This window comes from Harmonia axyridis, chromosome 1, assembly GCF_914767665.1.
Source record: "Harmonia axyridis chromosome 1, icHarAxyr1.1, whole genome shotgun sequence".
Taxonomy (NCBI): domain Eukaryota; kingdom Metazoa; phylum Arthropoda; class Insecta; order Coleoptera; family Coccinellidae; genus Harmonia; species Harmonia axyridis.
The window spans coordinates 13919012-13938426 of record NC_059501.1 but is presented as its reverse complement, the minus strand read 5'-3'; the positions used below and the strand labels follow the sequence as shown (position 1 = coordinate 13938426).

At 34.8% G+C, this 19415-nt stretch overlaps 1 protein-coding gene across 1 annotated transcript in view; it reads right to left on the bottom strand.

Annotated features, from left to right (window-relative positions):
- Positions 1–487: 487 nt before the first annotated feature.
- LOC123670562 (G-protein coupled receptor dmsr-1-like) overlaps positions 488–19415 on the bottom strand; it is a 59320-nt gene continuing 40392 nt past the window's right edge. The window contains exon 3 of the mRNA XM_045604055.1: positions 488–1224. Coding sequence (XP_045460011.1) covers positions 546–1224 — 679 coding nt within the window. The 3' untranslated portion in view covers positions 488–545. The remainder of the gene's footprint in view (positions 1225–19415) is intronic.

Genomic DNA, 19415 nt, shown 5'->3' with positions numbered 1-19415 from the left:
AAGAAGCGAGTTATTCAGTATTATTTTAATTGAATGAGCCTCAACTCGAAATATAAAAATAGTAAGCAGATTCATTTTTCAGATTTGTATTTATTCAGGAAAAAAAATTCTTTTGGGTCCTTTTTAGTTCCCGCGATACCTTCGTTAAACACAAAATTTTGGCTATTTACTAAATATACATATTTGTATATATACATATATCGATGAACCATGGACTTGAGTGAAAACAGATTTATGAAAAACATATTATATTGAGTTATAATTTACAAAGATATTTACAGATAAACATCGATAATTCAACATGGAAATATAATTCGTTTCATGCTATAATTATTCGGAAGAAATACATATAGGTATTATGAAATCTAGACATCATCCAGTTCAGATCAAATGAACAATTATGTTTTTTGTCAAATTCTGAGTTGAATGATTTATGTCAATATTCGATTCGAAAACATTGAAAATGATCGAATAGTCTCCACACAAATATAACATCCAACGTAACATACATAACATTCAATCTACACGTTTGAATACTGTTGAAGTTAGACCAAAGTGGACTGAACTTCTGAATTAGTGTTATCTTTGAGTTTAGAGAGAAGTCTTTTCTTGAATAGCTGTCCAAAAGTAACTCTGAACATCCGATTCATGTAGCAGTACAGAATGAAATTGACAGAACCGTTGTTCAAGGCCAAAATATCCATTACAGCCCCATATTTCTGGTAACAAACGAGAAAAAAATATTCTCCCTTAAGGGCTATATATAGCGCAAATAAACCTTGAGGAAATTCCGTGATAAGAAAAAGCAGCAGAATGGCTATAAGCATTCTCGTTGTTCTATCAGCTCTAATCTCAGCCTTAGTTTTCCCTTCTGCGCGGACAGGGTCAGTTCCATAGCCTCTCAGAATTCGTTTTCTGTTTTTGGCTGTTATGAGTGTCTTTACTAGCCAACAACTGATAACGGAGAGTATGCAGCAGGGGAGCAGTTTGATGAACACTCCGTAGATCCAGAAGTTGGCTTTGAGCAAAAGTTCGTTCTCACGCAATTCTTCCACTAACGCCGCAGTGTAGAGGGTGTAGTTTTTGTCTTCCTCTATTACGGTCGATTCTATATGGAATGACAGAAATGTAGGAGAACATAGAATGATAGGAATGATGAAGCTGAGAGTGATAGCCAAGGAGCAGCGTTTGTCTGATCCTAGAATGTGACCCCTTTCTGGATATCTGGAAAAAATAAAACCAGAATCAGTATAACAATAGCCATAGTTGAGAAGCAGCAAATTAAGGTATGTTTGTCTTTGATGTAGTGAACGGTGGAGAGTGCTCGAATAATTTTGTAATTTTTCTTTAATCGATATAATTCAAAACAAATAGATATAGCTACAAAATTCATACTTTTCATTTTTATATATAATAATATAATAATAATAATAATAGTTTATTAATCCTGTAAAACAAACAAGTGCATAGGACAAGTCAGCAAAAAACATAATTAACCAGTTTCAAATGAGTCACAAAGATAATCATTTACACAATAATAACATTTTTTCAACATCAATGCTTTAACAACTTTCTTAAATTTATTTACATTAAGAGATTTTATATAATCTGGCACATGGTTATACAATTTTATACATTGATATAATGGAGATTTTTCAAATTTACTAGTTCTATGCTTAGGTATAAATAATGTTCCCTCATTTCTTGTATTATAACCATGAAAACTAGAAAGTTTTTTTATTTTGTTTTCGTTCTCCTTAGTATAGGTAAGACATTTGAGAATGAAAATAGAAGGCAATGTGAGAATGTCATTTTCCAAGAACAAACTCTTGCAAGAAGTACGTGGACCCACCCTGAAAATCATGCGCAAGATTCTCTTCTGCAATATAAAAACTCTACTGGCTCCAGATGAGCTCCCCCACAGAAGAATATTGTAAGACAAGTGGGAATAGACCAGGCTATAATAAATATTAAGCAGTGACCCCAGAGGTACTGAATCTCTGACCCTACAAATTGCATAAAATGAACTATTAAGTTGTTTGCACAAAACATCAACGTGCAAACCCCACCCCAAATTTTCGTCAATATGGATGCCCAGAAACTTGGTGCAATTTTTTGCTGTTATGGTATTATCTAGATGACGAATGACCAAGCTACGATCACTTTCTCCGATCGAGAAATGAATAATTACAGTTTTGTCAACATTGACCATCAAATTATTGGTACGACACCACATTACAAAGGAATTCAGTAAAAGCTCGCACAACCTATGCAGCTCCAGAAATGTGGGGGCTGAGATGGCTACTGAGGTGTCATCAGCAAATAAAGCCAATTTGATTCCATCCACTGATGACTGTAAGCCCTGATAGGTACACAAGTTAATTACCATTTCTCTTAAATTTACTGGTAGGTCATTGACAAATAGTAAAAAAAGCAATGGCCCCAGAACAGATCCCTGAGGCACACCCATACCTAACTCATGCTCGCCAGACAAATGGTCCTGAACCCTTACACGCATAGATCTACCCTGCAGATAAGTGCCGAGCCAGTCTAAAAATATTCCTCTTAAACCAAGATTATAACATTTGTCAATAATAAATCCAAAAGGCAGACTATCGAAAGCTCGAGACAAGTCAAAAAATATACCAGCGACAAATAAGCCAGTGTCGAGACATTCATAAACAAACTCAATAAAATGAATCGCTGCCGTCTGAGTTGATCGGCCAGTTCTGAAACCGTGTTGAGCACTATCTAGTATATTGAATTCATCAAGATATTTCATCATTCTATTAAATACAATTCTCTCGAAAACCTTAGAGAATACACTCAGAATGGAGATGGGCCTATAATTCTCAATATCATGAACATCATTTTTTTTAAAAATAGGTATAACAATGGCCTTTTTAAGAAGGGAAGGAAATACGCCCGTGCTTATTGATAAATTTATACAATGGGCAAAGTGCCGATCAATGTCAGGACCTATCAATTTCAGAATTCTGGCGGAAATTGAATCAGTACCTATACATTTTTTGTTTTTTAGAGAATTAATTACATCAACCACCTCATGATTCATTACAGGATAAAAGAAGAAGTTGAAATTCAAAATACAAGACGTGGTACATGACATAGATAGTGAATTTCTATAATAATCTCTGAGAGTGGCTTCAGTTACTGTGGAGAAATGTTCCGCAAAAATTTCAGCTAGTTCATCAGCTTCACTATGCGGAACATTGTCAACAATAAGAACCATAGATTCTTTCTTCTCAGTCTTTCGGCCAGTTAACGTATTCACCATCGCCCACAAAGTTTTATTCTTATTATCTGATTTTTCAATAATGTCACTATGATATTTGAGCTTTGAATTCTTTATGAGGGACTTATAAGAATATTTGGCGTTTCTATACAAATTATAAGTAGATTGATTTCTAATATTCGTATGCAACCAATAGATATCCTTCAACTCTCGTTTAGCAGAGATGATTTCCGGAGTAATCCATTTTTTGCGATCATGAATTTGTTTAGTCCTTCTTATTAATGGACAACATGTATCATAAGTATTCTGAATAATACCGACAAAAGCTTTGAAACATTCATCAACATGTGTGCGTTCATATATTTCATAGAAATCATTCATGGATATCCGATAAGTAAACTCATCAAGATTTTGCCTACTCATATCCCTGACTAGTTGATTGTTATTAGTTGATAGAGGCTCATCAATGACATTCAGATCAGCGAGAAAGTCAAGAGATATTACACGATGATCACTAATATGTGCCTCAAAAACCTCAGTCGTACAATCAGACAGGTTAGCATTTGTTAATATATAATCAACCTTTGAAATTGATACATGGCCAGTTACGTTTGTAAATATTCTTGTTGGGACCTTAGATGTTATATTTAAATTGAAGCACTCCAACAAGTCGATCAATAGTTTACAATTTTTTGTGTTGATTGTCAAAAAATCTACATTGAAATCACCGCATACAAAAATGATATCGACCAAAGAGAAACAATGAATCAGTGCACATGTTAATCTCTCCAGAAAATGAACAAAATCACCAGAACAAGGTCGGTAAACACTTATAATACCTAACTTAAAGTTACCTGCCACTAGCATGATTCCACACATTTCACATTCCAATTCAGAAGAAAACTTCGAAACACACAACTTCTTCACCTGTAATCCAGATTTAACGTAGATCATAGATCCTCCATGAGCTCGATTTGGACGGCAATAGGAATCAGCTTGAAAGTATCCAGGCAATGCCATCGTTTTTACACTTTCGGAACTGCACCAATGTTCGGCAATACTGACAAAGTCAGGATTATTTTCCGACAGGAACAACTCGATGATGTCCAATTTGTTTGATATGCATTGGACGTTCAACTGTACAATTCTCAAATTTCTTTGTTTGGCTATGTCTAATCTGCTGGACGATTCACTTTCTTTGGTTGAAAAAACCGATGAATACTTGCCTTATTTGGCCAATTTGATCCGTCGAGAGCTTTCTCATTCTCAGAACTCGAAATAAGCACTTTAAATGAGGAATAGCTTTCAGGATATTTTGAAGTTAATTTTTCACACTTGACTGTTGAGAATTTTTTTTTTAGAAAAAGTTGCAGGTTTTCGACTGTAGTATCCGGTTTTAAGTTAGACACATGGAAAGCCTTGTATTTTTCTACCCCTTCGACATTTGAACTGTCTACATTTGTTCCAATAACTAGTGCTTTATTACGTTTTGAAGCAGCCCTTTTGTGGGAAACAACATTCCATTCAGTTTCCTTACTAGGTTTATTTGGTGGAATTTTCTTTAAGTTAATGTTGGGAATAGACTCATTAGCAGCATTATGTAGATTTGATGACTTGGATAATACAACTTGGTTTTCTTTTCTTGGATTGCTGTTCATCCGTTTCGTCGGAGCGGCAGAAGTCCCCGCTGACGGAACCATTGTTGTAGGAACTAGGGTAATTCTTGAGCGAGCATGATCGTCAGTTACGGCATCCTTTATTCTTGAAGAATAACTAACTAAATCATGTTCCGCCATCCTCATGTTGACATCTGTGTTTATTTTTAATTTCTTATTCAGATCGCTAATCTGCGTATTTTTAATGATGACTTCCGATTCGAGTGTAGAAATCTTATATTTCAATAATGAATTATTTTCTACTAGAATCGAATTTTTTGCTTCCAATTCGAAGATTATTTTAAGTAGGAGTTCTTTATGGGATGATTCATTTGATATAGTTTTAACACTATTTGGCAGCGGAGAAACATCATAAGAATTTTCATCGTTGGAGTTTATGAAATCCTCATCACAACACTTTTTTATCTTATTTGCACAACCAGGGTGATAAACTTTAGTGCAATTATTACACTTCACTATATTTTTTATAATTGTACGTTTGCAATTACCACATTCAGGAATATCAACTTTCAGAGACTCGCATGAAACAGCCTTCTTACTCGACGACATGTTGAACTAATACATGGTGATTAAGCGCGATGGCCTATTGGATGTTAATGGAAAACGATTCATAATTTCGAGATGAAAATTTGCATGTTGGAGTTTGAAACAATTATTATATAAATTTCACGGCATTCAGACAATTTTTCTTCGAAAAACCATTTTAATTTTGGATCCTGCAAAACACTCGAACGATATTCTAATGAATATTGATTGCTGTTTGAATAAGAAATGTAATGATTGTTTTTGAGGCTCGACAACTGAAATTCGTCAAAACTCAGGATTTTCAAATTACAACGTACATTTTTTTACTTTTTTTACTCTTTTAATCAATTCTATACAAAAAGAGGAGGTTACTCAAAGAAACCCCTTAGGTACCTATAATGAAAACTTATGGAGTTATCGAGATTATTATAGAAATAACCAATATCTGTTGAGAAATTAGAGGTAAATAGGCTAATATTTTATACAGTACACTCTTTTGTGTGCAGAGAATCTGTTATTAATAACTGCACGCATAAATTGATGCAGGCAGATCCATAGAGAGTGCTAGATAGTTATAGATTTGGCATTATTGTTGTGTATCTCGTATACAAGTTGATGATTCTAGTGGCGGATTTATATATTTTTGCTTCTTTAAATTTCGATATCTTAGTTAACAATCAACTATATTTTCTATCGATTGAATTTCAACTTTTTGATTTGTGCTCCACCATTTTTGTTGAATATTTGAATTTTTCTCCATTTTACGAATTCGTACATTGGGTGTATAAAAATTTTTATTTTCATTGTGTAAATCAAAATTAAAAAGGTCAATCTGCTCCTCCGTTAAATTTGCTGTCATTAAGTGTACAGCCTACTCGGCCTTCTGCTTAATCCGCCACTGAGTAATACCCCCGGATCATGACCAATACTCCTCCGAAGAAAAAAAACTATATTTCAAAATCACAACGAATTTTTGACTACCCCCCTAGATGTTGAATTTACCCCCGTAGAAAATTTTCTGGATTCAACACTGATACCTAGTTAAAAAGTTAAAAAAAAATGGATTCTACATTTGGAAACGTGGACTGTAAGCCATCAGCCCATCAATGAGGATTTTATGAACCTCGGATCTGTCTTGTTCCTTTCTTTCAAGAGCTTAATAAAATGAAGAACTTCAACCTTGAATTGGATTATATCGATATCCCCACTATACATTTCTCGATACATTTTCCTGTCCGTAAATTAATTCTATTCTCGGAAACATTCCGATCAAAAAATATTCGGAATTCAATGTCCCTTATACACTACACTCCGATAACTTGATTAATTTATGAGTGCAACACAAAAAGCTTTATGTACATTAACAATAAACTCATGTTTACCGGTTGATGTGTTTCATATTTTATAGTTTTGTGAAATGCAGTTTTATTTTTTGGACCCTTTTCCTTTAATCTCTGTTTTTCGTCAATTTTTGTGCATCGACCCAAATCGTTTCGAAATAATTTCGGATATCTTTCATAAATTGCAAGTAATTTTTGGTTATGTGGCAACGTTGGTTCTCTCTTAGCAGTGATGTCGCTCACTGATTCATTGAATATTTTCTTATTATTGACATAATTCCTTGAAAAAGGTTGCTTGTGAAGAAATTTACTCATAATCTTTAGGTAATCTATGAATTTCTAACTTTCAAAGCATTCGGGAAGCGAATCATTACATGTTTCATACTTTCCCGGCTAGCTAATGTCACTTTTTCTGCTAGCAAGTGTCACTTTCCCGGCTAGCATGAGTCACTTTCCTTACCTGCACGTAGATGTCTCAAATACTAGTGTGCTCAGTTACTCTTTAAGATTTATGTGGTGACTATTGAAGGGAGTACCCTTTTTGGATTCTATTGGTATTGGTCCGCTTTCACTTGATTTCAGCTTCGTTTTCTGTGGCGCTCACGTCATCTTTCTATCATTGTCGTGTTTTGAGGTTAACTCAACAATAATAACAAGATCAACGATTTTTGACAGAACAAATGTAAATTTGAAAATTGTGCCGTTGATTGGTGAATCCATGAGGAAGAAAAGGGAAAAAGTGACCCATTCCAAGCCGAGTCGCCAGAATTATCACAATCGAAATCCAATCCGTGAATACGCCAGTATTTTATCTTATCTGCACTTAGTATTGCGAGCATTGTCACCTATCATTTTTATGATCAGTCATTTTGTCAGATCCAATTTATGGTTGAATCAACTAACTTTTATGTTTCCTAGCAAAGAACTCACAAATGTTGAAAAAAGTTTGTTATGACATCTCAGCCTGGCGTCTGCAGCATACTTCGCAGCTCTTCTTCTTCTTCTCAATGTGCCGTCTCCGTCAATGAAGGTTGGATATCACCATGGCATATTCCTCTCTGCTTTCGGCGGTTCTTCGCAGCTCGGCTGTAATAAATATATAACTTTCCTCTTCGCTACGTAGTTATGTACCTAATATACCTACTAACGGGTGTTTTTCCGAGGTACATAGCTTTGAATTGGCATTACTGTTCGAAATGGCGACCGATTTAACAGCTGTTAAGTGATTTATTCTCAGTTTGGTTTGGCAATTCATAATGGGTAGACTCACACCTGAACAACGCTTGCAAATAGTGCAATTTCATTTCGAAAATAATGGTTCTGTGCGGAATACGTATCGCGCACTACGTCCATTTTATTTTGTTTAGCGATGAAGCGCACTTCTGGTTGAATGGCTACGTCAACAAACAAAACTGTCGCATTTGGAGTGAAGCTTATCCTCAAGTGTATGTCGAAACACCGTTACATCCAGAAAAACGATGACGGCCAGAACGTTACAGTCAATGGTGATCGGTATAGAGCCATGATTACTTACTTTTTCATTCCTGAATTGAACAACCATGATTTCCAAGAGCTGTGGTTCCAACAAGACGGCGCAACATGTCACACAGCTCGTGCCACAATCGATTTATTGAGAGACATGTTTGGTGACCGCCTAATTTCACGTTTTGGACCTGTGAATTGGCCCCCAAGATCTTGTGATTTAACACCGCTAGACTAATTTTTGTGGGGCTATGTAAAGTCATTGGTCTATGCGGATAAGCCACAAACCCTTGACCATTTGGAAGACAACATTCGCCGTGTTATTGCCGATATACGGCCACAAATGTTGGAAAAAGTCATCGAAAATTGGACGTCCAGATTGGACTACATCCGAGCCAGCCGTGGCGGTCATATGCCAAAAATCATATTTAAAATGTAATGCCACAAGATTATCTTGCGGATAAATAAAATTCATGTCAATCGAATTATCCATCGTTGTTTTATTGCAATTTGAAGTTCTATAGCTCTAAAAAAATCTCCCTTTATTAACACAAATTCATTATCAGTGAGTCGCATCTTTATTGTTTGAGACCAATTGGAATCAAAATTCTAAACATACAAATTACAGACATTATAACTAAATGATGTAGCGCTTTGTTCAGAGAACGTGCACCTAAAGAGAGACTGACATAAAACACAACAGTATGACATAGAAGATTTTGAACCGAGATAAGAGGATAGAAAAGCCTCCTTTGTTGAATTATCTTACCATTCCTTTCCTAAACCCTTCGAATTGGTTCAAAAACTCGGAAGAAGACTGTTATAATTGGGTTCATCTTATTGTTCCAACATTTTGTTGTGGATGTACCAAAGACATGCGATAGAATGCAGTGGCGTACGCAGACCTTCGAGGGATGACGAGTTATAAACAAAAAAAAATTATTTTCTGTTTCCAATATCCAATGAATTTACAAACAATTCTTGTGATTGATTTTCACCAGTCGAAATGTCAGTTGTTGTATTCAAAAGGCAATAACTTGAAGATTCGACTGTATAAATTTTCCTTCGTTTGAAGAAGTTTAACAATGATTTTTGCTTACTCATTATAATATTTTGATCAGTTTTGAGATCATGCAACGCATCTTCAAACTTAAACATGAAATATAATAGATAAATTTTACATCATTTCCCTCAAACTAATCACCTATCTTTGTGAGTGAAAATGTAAACGCAGTAAGTAATGAAAACTAAAAAGCCGACAAAGTTAATTTTTGCGACAAAGAGAACTAGATATAATATAATTAGTTATTTACTTTAGGGTCCTAAAAAATTTGAAAAATTGCTATCATGAGTTCCGCTGTTTCAATTTCCGTAGTTTCGAGGTTTTACTTCAAAATTTCATTAATTTTGACGTGATTGTTTATCATCAATTTGGCATTTATAGTCTTTATGTAAATAATGGTTGTGACTATAAACGGCGGTTGATGAAATCGTTGCTTCAATTTTCACACAATTAAATTATTGAACGTTGTTACTTATGATGGATATTCCTCCTGGGGAGGGAGAAATATCCCTCTTATCCTTATCCCTTGGGTACGCCACTGATAGAACGCTCAGCTTATGAAGGCATAATACATCATAAGATCGCTTTGTAATGAGGTAGAGTCCCATTTCAATACGATTAAATGATTCCATTTATACTCTGAATGGAATGAAATGCATGTATATAAATCTGAGAAGTCGAGTAATTTCAACATAAACAATTTTGATGAGCTTAATCGGATAAAATTGCTAAGATGTTGAACAAGTTGATTCTTTGATAATCTGAAAGCTTATACCAACAATTGTTTTTAATGAATGAATATGTTCCTGCCAAATCTCAGTTCAACAAGAAAAATACCTATTGTAGAGTTGAATTTATAACTGCTTCTTTCAATGTTAGCTGACATATTGGTATCCATGAAAATATTTATGCACAATTATACAAGTGATGCGCTCACATAGCCAATACACGCAGGCACGATAGATGGGAAATCAATTGTTACCTAATATTTGACGCTGAAAGCCACGAGGTGGTAATCCCTCTTGAGAGGCAAATGAGGGAGCAGTACTGAGGGAATTGGTCAAGGTAACGCTAACTTGCTACGATACGATACGACAGTCTGTAAATGCTTATTGGGGGAATTAAAAATATTATAACCCACTCCAATAGTTTTTTTTCTGACAAATGAGGAAAATGGTACTTTCCTGCAAATTTCCTGCCGTTGCCCGAATGGCGCGGAGCGATGTTCGGTCATGCAGTTGAGTGCGAAAAAGACACTTTCCGGAAATGGATTGAAAGTGCACGTTTTTGAAATATTATATTAAATACCGAATGGGGAAGTGTTCTATCCCCGAGGTTTGTATACTATTCTACTCACAATCTTCCACATCAATAATAATTTTTTCGATAACAATTATTACTTGCTTTGATTTTCACTATGACGTTAATAGTAATTTACGTAACAAGTCCGAAAAATAGGGTTTTTTTGGACGAATAGACAAAATTCCAGGACGAGCGTAAGCGAGTCCTGGAAGTCTGTGAGTCCAAAAAAACCATTTTCGGGCGTGTTGCGTACAATATTTTTTCGGCAACCATGTAGAATAACACTATCGCTGCTGCTTTCCATATTTTATTGCGATTGCGATCAAAAAACATGCAAATTTTTGACAACTAATTTCATATGAATTGTCAGCCGTTATCTCGGTTGCTATGGATTCTATGATTCTTTTCCGGCCTAGTCCGGGAAGTACGTACTTTCCGGACTAGGCCGGGAAATGCTACTTTCTCAGAGAAAAAGCGTCCGGGAAGTGAGCACTTCCCGGACGGTTGCCGAAAAAGATTATTTTCGAGCAACTTGCGAGTTCTTTGCTAGGATACATAAAAAGTTAGTTGATACAACCATAGAAAACATCTGACAAAAGGGCTATTAACAAATATATAAAACAATTCATGAAATGTGTAATTGAGTTATCGAAACATCGATTTAAAGTTTCTTTGTATGTTTTCAAGAAGTCACAAACTACTCCACTCGGTTGAAAATTGTGGTTGTTCTCAGTTCAAGTTTTTCTTGGATAACTCTCAAAGATTCAATTTTAGGTATAGGGTTTGTTAAAGAAATCCCCCTCTTTTTATGAATAGAATTGACTAAAAGAATGAAATATATAGGTTGTAATTTGAAAATCTTGAGTTTATTGTCTTCTCATAAACATCCTGTACATTTTTAATCTCAACCGCTAGCAGTTTCATAATACATTGGCAGTATTGAAAATCAAAAGGTTTTTCGAAAAAAAAACATTTCCTGCAGAAATATTAAAAAAGAAGTGAATTCTTGTCGCAACCTATTTTTTTTTTCATAAGGATCTCATTAACTCATAAACTGTTGAGTTTTCACCAGAGTTATGGTGCATTGCTGAAATTGTTATCAAATAAGTTATCTAATGATGGAATAATATACTTAGCCTGCCATTGGAAATGAGAAAGTAGTAGTTTGTTTTCGGTACAACCGAATGTTATAGATGTCTCAAATTATTTTAAGGAGTTAGGTGATTATCTCAAACTCAAACATGCAAATTTTCAGTTCAAAATTATGAATGATTTTCCATAAACGTCTAATAGGCCCTCGCTTTGAATCACCCTGTATATGCTGATTTGATATAAATGGGCTATTTTTGGTCGACCACTTCTATGAGTTTATGGTATTGTACTCTATCAACTGCCTTGCATTATAGTCCACTGGCACTCAATATGGGTTCTTCACAGGAAAGTTTTGGGATAGTTTTGATTTCTTCGATTTCATGTTATTTGGGGTGCTGAATCGGAATCTGAGGTTTACCACAAAAATTTCGAGGCGAAACATTGAATAAAATGTCAACAAAATTGTGAAAAATTTCATTTTTTGCCGGATTTTCATATATCTTGGAAAAACAAATTTGTTGTGAATTTCATGAACTATGATTTTGTATGGGAAAGTACTTGAAGAAAAATCGATAGTTTTCGAGTAATATGCACAAAACCGTTAATAATCGAAATTTTTAATTTTTTTCATTTCATTATTTTCAATGTTTTGAAATTTTGGTGTTAAACTATAAATTTGGATTCAGCACCTCAAAAAAACATAAGTACCTATGTAATCGAAGTAAACAAAACTACCCCTAAACAATCCCGTGAGGGGGCCTCCTAAAAACAAATTGACTGGACTAAATAGTACACGAAGCAGGCTTCATTCATTTTTATTTTTGTATTACAGCTATAACTCAGCAAAAAAATGCCATGCCTGGTGTTAACACATTGTAACACATTGCATTGTATTAACACTTGGATAAAGTGTTGCCCTCATTCCCACCATATCCAGTAATTCGAACTGAGTCATCAATGTGTTGTACCCTTCACAAATTTCTTTCTACGTATGATTTTCAGGAGAGCTTTCAATTAAGTGGCTTATGAGGCTGATCGTTCTGAAGTCCCCGCATTTCTGTGCTCGGAACTGAATAGTTACTCATATATCAATGAAATCCCATGAGATTGGAGGAATTACTGAGAGAACCTGAGAAGGAAGATGTGAGCATTTCCCGGATAATCGGATGATGATCGTGTAGATTTTCGAGGAAATCTTTCAACAGACATGGTATTGAAGATAATGATCATATCAAATCCCAAAATTGGGGTTGATATGGATTTATTATTTTCACAAAAAAAAATTTCGGTAGGAAGAATTCATATCCCTTCGAACTGAATTCAATCTGATATTTCATCAGATTTCACAGCAATTGTCACCAATACAATAATTGTATAACCTTCAAGTACCCATAAAAACAATGAATAAAGTATAGTAGTCGGTTTCCAGTAAAAACAAAAGTTGTAAAAGTCTGAAAAAATTTTACGAAGTAAAATCATTGTCGCAAACCCCAATATAAAAATTTTCAGCACAAAATCATGATAAGTTCTCCTTTAAATGTCTAAAAGGCCATAGAACCCTAAGGAAAACCAGGGCAACACGAATATATTGAAGTAAAGGCTAAAAAACACAAATTTCTGATCAACAACAGTCTTTTTATTATTTATTTCTAATAAAGTTAATCTTATTTGGTGAACACTAGGGAAAACTCTTTCAAATAAATTTCTGATTAGAAAAAAAGTGCCTATTATCTGTTTTGCCCGACTCCCCTAGGTAAAACGGATACATCCATAGGACAAAAAGGATAGGTAAAGCAATTGTATGAGTGTGAAGATTATTCACACTCATCACAGTAGTATGTAGCTGCCTATCAATGAATGAGAAGAACAGTTCTCGTGTGCCTATCGTGAACCTCTTCCATTGGTTGTACTCTATTCTATCTTCAATATAAGCGTTTGTATTTAAATACCATCTGAAACAAATTAATCATGTATTTAGTGTAATTCTGATAATGACACTAATTACTCGTATAATATGCTGATGGATTCAAATGAATTTGTGGAATTTCGATAGAAAAATATTATCAAACTAACCAGGAAAAACGGATAATCCAAAGCACTTATATTCAGAAGTCTAGCTTAATGCAAAATTTTACTGATGAATGAAAAGTTACCAACACAAATTGGACTTCAAAAAACACGTAATTGATTAAAGTCTATTCGTTGATAACAGATACATAGGTAATAAAAAAATCAATATACATACCTTGCCAAAAATCGTTACAGAACACCACGAAACTTTAATTATTATTAAAAATTTGATTATTATTTTCACCTTAAGTGCACGCGTCTATTGCTTTAGATCAGCTGTTATTGGGAGGTTCAGTTTGCTAGCTTCTCCTACCGACAAACTCGTCCAGTTTTCACCAATTCTACGGTAACTCCAACCTTCCTCAAACCCTTCCTTACTGTTTGAGTACATTCTTCACGTGTAAGATTTATTTTTTTCTTGTTGCAAATCCGTTAATAAAGGAATTTGCAAAAAAAAGTAACGACTTACATTGACTAAGCCTCCCGTGCGCTCCATGGAATGTTCGGTACCGATATCTCGCATTTATACCAACTGAACACAAACAATCTACGTGGTCACAGTTTAAAACTCAAGCGTGAAAGTTTTCGTGCAAAGTGCCGCGAATATTTCATTTCTAATAGAGTGTTCAGTGTATGGAATAGACTCCCCGGTGATATCGTGAATGCACCTTCCGTAAACACCTTCAAGAACAGACTTGACGCCTGGTTTGAAAATGGGTTTCGCATCTGAACATTCGGTTTATGGTTTATGCTCTTAATTTTGTGTTTGTTACTGGTTCTTGGTTCTATTACTGTTGTCTGTATGTATAGTATGTTCAACTATTTTTTTCACCTTTCTTTGAGTTCATAGGCTTCTGCCTCTACTCTGTAATTTCTTCAATAATAATAATAATAATAATAATAATATTCGACAATTACTGGTACTCTTTGTGTTTCCATAGACTGCTACTTGATACACTCTGCTACTCACGTGCTGATAATGTTGCTGACATTATTTGGAGAAATAAGCATAATCAATAGCAAAATAAGAATCTATCAAACCTGTGTGAGACCTATCATGACATATGCTGCACAAACAAAAGCCGAAATAACAGTTACTAAACGTTTACCTACTCCAGGAGGCTGAGATGAAAATACTGCGTTCGAAAACAGTAAATTCTTTGCGGGACCATCAAAGGAACAACGAGATGAGACAACACTACGGAGTAGAAGATATGGACAAATGGGTGAGAGGTAGAAGGAGAGGCTAGAGAAATCATTTAGATAAGATGGCTGAAGATCGGATAACTAAAATTGTCAAGACCACCGAAAAGATGGTACGAAAGCTGGAACTTAGCCTCCCTGTTGCTACAACATGGACCATGTCCTAAAAAACGAGGAAGAAGAAGAAGAAAATCATGTCATACTATTAAATGGTGTTTCTAGAATAATAGGAAAAGATAATGAAGTGAATCAAAAAACAAAATGTTCTAAACCGTGTAAGTTTAATTCTAACATGATAATGAATGTTAGTCTAATGAAAAAAACCCGCTATAATTATTACGCCCGGTATTTATGAGATAGCAGTCTTTATGCGCATATAGTTCACACACTAACGTTCAGAAGAAAATAACCTGTCACGCATGGTGCCTTAATTTCTCATGTAATTATTGAACCAATCAAATTCTATTCATTAGAAAAAAAACATTTTCTTCCGTTATTGATAATCCGACCCTGCCTATCCATCAACTGCTCGGTTTCGTCCAATATTCTGTATTTATTTATCGATAAATCTGACCCATCTATTCCTCAAATGAAATAATCAATCTTGAGCTTTCAGTTAAAGTTCTCGACCACATAAATTCGCATTCGATCGAATGAAATGAAAATAAAGTAACGTAAACGAACTCTTCGAAAATAAATTTGTGTCAGTATATTACATTTGATATCATTTGTTTAGATGGGCATAATACTATAAAATAAATATTTGTCATACTCAGGGTTATATTTGAATAACTTTGTTTTTAGATTTCGAAATCATACATCATATAGATAGCTGGAGTTTGTCAAATATATCCTGTTGACTTTATAGGTAACAGAACGGACATTTAGTTGTATCTAAAAAGAATATGTCACTATCAGTGTTTTGTTTTTATGACACATTTTTATTAGTGTGTTCGGACGATAACCTCAAATGTATTCTGTAAAATTCCACAACGAGAATGAATTCAATAATCGATATCAAAAAAGTCGGGAGCTTTTGAGCGCTCGTTAATTTATGTGGAAATATACCTGATGTTTAGATGTGTGATCACGAAAATATTTGGCATTTCTCTTCCAATATTTTTTTTTTTCAATTTTCCATGGTCCTGATGGTGTAATAGAATTGAAATTTCATTAAAGCTTGAAATTATTTTTTCATTTCAAGATCTGAAATCGCAACTTGTCGGTGTTGTGTTGAAGGAAATTTCATGCAATTTCTTTCTATATTCTTCTTACATGTTTTACGGTTATGTTATTTCAGCAACATATAATTTTACACGAGGCTTGAAATTTTCATTCTACTTCCAAATGAAATTTTTCAACTGGATCGAATTTACAATTTTAAGATTTGAAATATATAATTGAAACAGGAAAACAACTTTTCGAAGGGCTTTATTCATAAAACCCTTCGTCCCATTTTGTTGGACTCTTTCTGGACCTATCCGAGATTTATATTTGCCTTGATGCAACAAAGCTCTGTATGAAGTAACAATGAAAAAACGTGAAAGGCCAAGTCTTTCAATGGGTGATGTATTTTCAAGACAGAAAGCAGGTTGTTCAGATCAAGACAGGATGGCCAGGAAGCGAGATCAGAGATGAAAACAATAAAAATAGGAATTCCACAAGGAAGCGTTACTGGACCCTTCTCCTAATTCTGTGGCTAATTCATTTATTCTGTCACATCTCGTGCGAGAGTATCTCAGATTCACACAGATTTTATGGTTATATTAATTATTATATGTTGGTACTTTGGTCTATTTTACCACGGATTTATCTATTATCTGTCAAATTTGAGATGAAGAAAACTGTTCTGACAACCCACATTTTGCAATACAAAATCACTAAACGATTTTTCTCTATTTCAGTAATGTAATGAGTTCATTACTGCACTAAAAAAGAGTGCTGTAATGAACGCATTACAGCATTGTCTACACCGACTATCCTATCGTGTTTCAACACACGTCAATTGTCAATATAATATGTTCAGGATATAGTTAAATGATTTGCAACATTTTTCGCAATTTCTCTCAATTCTGGTGGTGTTAATTAGATTTCGTCCGACATAATTCACGAATTTAATGTGTTATTATAAATTATTTCAAAATTCAAATAGTACCATTCAAATTCAGTAATTTGTCAATTTTCGTAACAGTCCTACCAACTGCCAAGGTACAATACAAAAGTCACTAGGATATAATCTGCATTTTTCATTGAATTTCAACAATATTTCACAAAACTTGACTGAAATAGAGAAAATATAGTCTTATACTCGTTGAGGAAGGCAATTCCAACAGTCATGCATTCGAAAATTCGCATCTTCGCCGCTTGTTTTCGAATTTTGCATTCGAGTTGGAATAGAAGTCCATTCTGCAACTTGATTTAGAATACACTATTCTTCCACAATGTGAAATTATCAACAAGTGAGTGAATTCGACAAAGGTTGCTTCATTGAAAAGCCACTTTACGTGGGTTGCTCTCAATTCAGTGGAATTGCTTATCGTCTCAACCGTAACCAATTCTCTGAGACGCAGTGTTATTAAGCATGGTCTAAACAAGGTTGAGAACTTCGTAGACGAGGAAGTGGAAAGCCAAAATAGACAAATTGGGTCATGGATCGCCATCTTTGATTAATGACGTTGAGAGTTTGAGACACCGATTCTCGAGTATAACATCAATAGTCTATCAAGATTTTCGAACCACGGACGTTCTGTAAGCCTTTATGCAGTTTATCGTCGAATTAGATGGGCTTGAACTTGAAGTGCTACCGACCACATCTTGTGCTTCCGACCGCTGACAACTTGTTATGAACAGCAGTTAGCAACGGTTGGAGTACCTTGCAACTGGATTGAAACATAGAATGTAGTTAGGATGTTCCTAATTGCCGACACCCAATTCTGCTTGGGAATGCATGATCTCTGGACGATTACACCACGGTCAGATACAGTAAAGGTCTATACACATACACTATACACATGTTGTCTGGTAACTTAGATTGAAGAGTGGGGTAACGCGTCATCCAGTGTCTGTATCGCTATTGGCCGTAATTGAGAGACATCGCCATGCTGTTTTGTTCACCGTGTTTAAAGCTCAAACGGTTAATTTTTCCATTTTGTGTTGTTTCTTTTAGAAGTCTCCTTTAGACAACTTGTAATCGGCTTGAATTTGATTATTTGCCTGTACTTTTGGAAATAATAGCTTCCCAAAAGACGTTGTAAATTTGCGATAGATTTTGTAAGGAAGTGTTCAAGGTATTCAGGTTTAGTACTTGTTACAATATTGTCTGTTGTGATTATAAGTATCAAATATATGAAAATTGGCAGGAGTATCATGCAGTGTGGCTACATGTCGAAGTAGGAGCTTGAAGGTAAAAGAATTCCCAAAGGACTTAAAAATTCAAAAAGAATGGGTTAGAAAATGTGCAAGAAAAGATTAATGGAATCCTAATCATGAAAGACTTTGCAGTTTACATTTTAAGTTGGATGATTGATTGATGAATATCAAACCTAAGAAATTGAAAATTGATGGTAGGTGTTGAAATGTTAATCTTGTGTATATTGGCATAAACATTATGAGTATTTAATTATGATTCATTTGTGAACATATAGACTATGATTTTCTAAGTCATATATGTATACTTTTCTCAACGAATATTCTATAATACAAACAAATGGAATTTCCTGTTTCTATTGTTTTAAAAATCATCTGATGGAAATTTTAAGGTGGACTCACTGTAAGTAATAATTCCTTTTTTTTCAGCTATACTATCTTTATTTTTATCATCCTCCCCTGATAACCCTGTCAGTGAAAATCCACTATTTCATCGCAATCAAATGTTATTTATTTGAATGTGTGACCGAGTGACATCACGAATGGTTGACGCTGATTGGTTGAAAGTTACGAGGCAACCTGTCTAAATCTATAGACCTTCAGATACAGTACAGTCCAGATTGCTTCCGTGGTTTTCAATGACGTTATTCATCTATGGGTACATTCAGCAGACTCAACAGTTGTGAACAGTTGTTAATATTTTATGAATTTTCTGCTGAACACATTCTACCAGTTTCCGCTACGGAGCGTATGCTACGGAGCAGTCGCCATCTTTTGTAGCGAATTTATTTTATGCCTCATTTTAGTAACATGTTGTCATAAGTGACAGTTGTGACAGTGACGATTACAGAGGCGCAGGGAAAGTCAACATTGAAATGGCAATAGGTCATCTTTTCTGATGAATCTCGATTCTTCGTGGGTGCAGAAGAAGGGTTATACGACGTCGGGAAGAAAGACGTGAACCTCAGTTTGGTGTTGAGCGTCATGTACACCGGAAAGTAGGCGTTATGGTATGGGGTGCTATTGCACATGCAAGTAGGTCA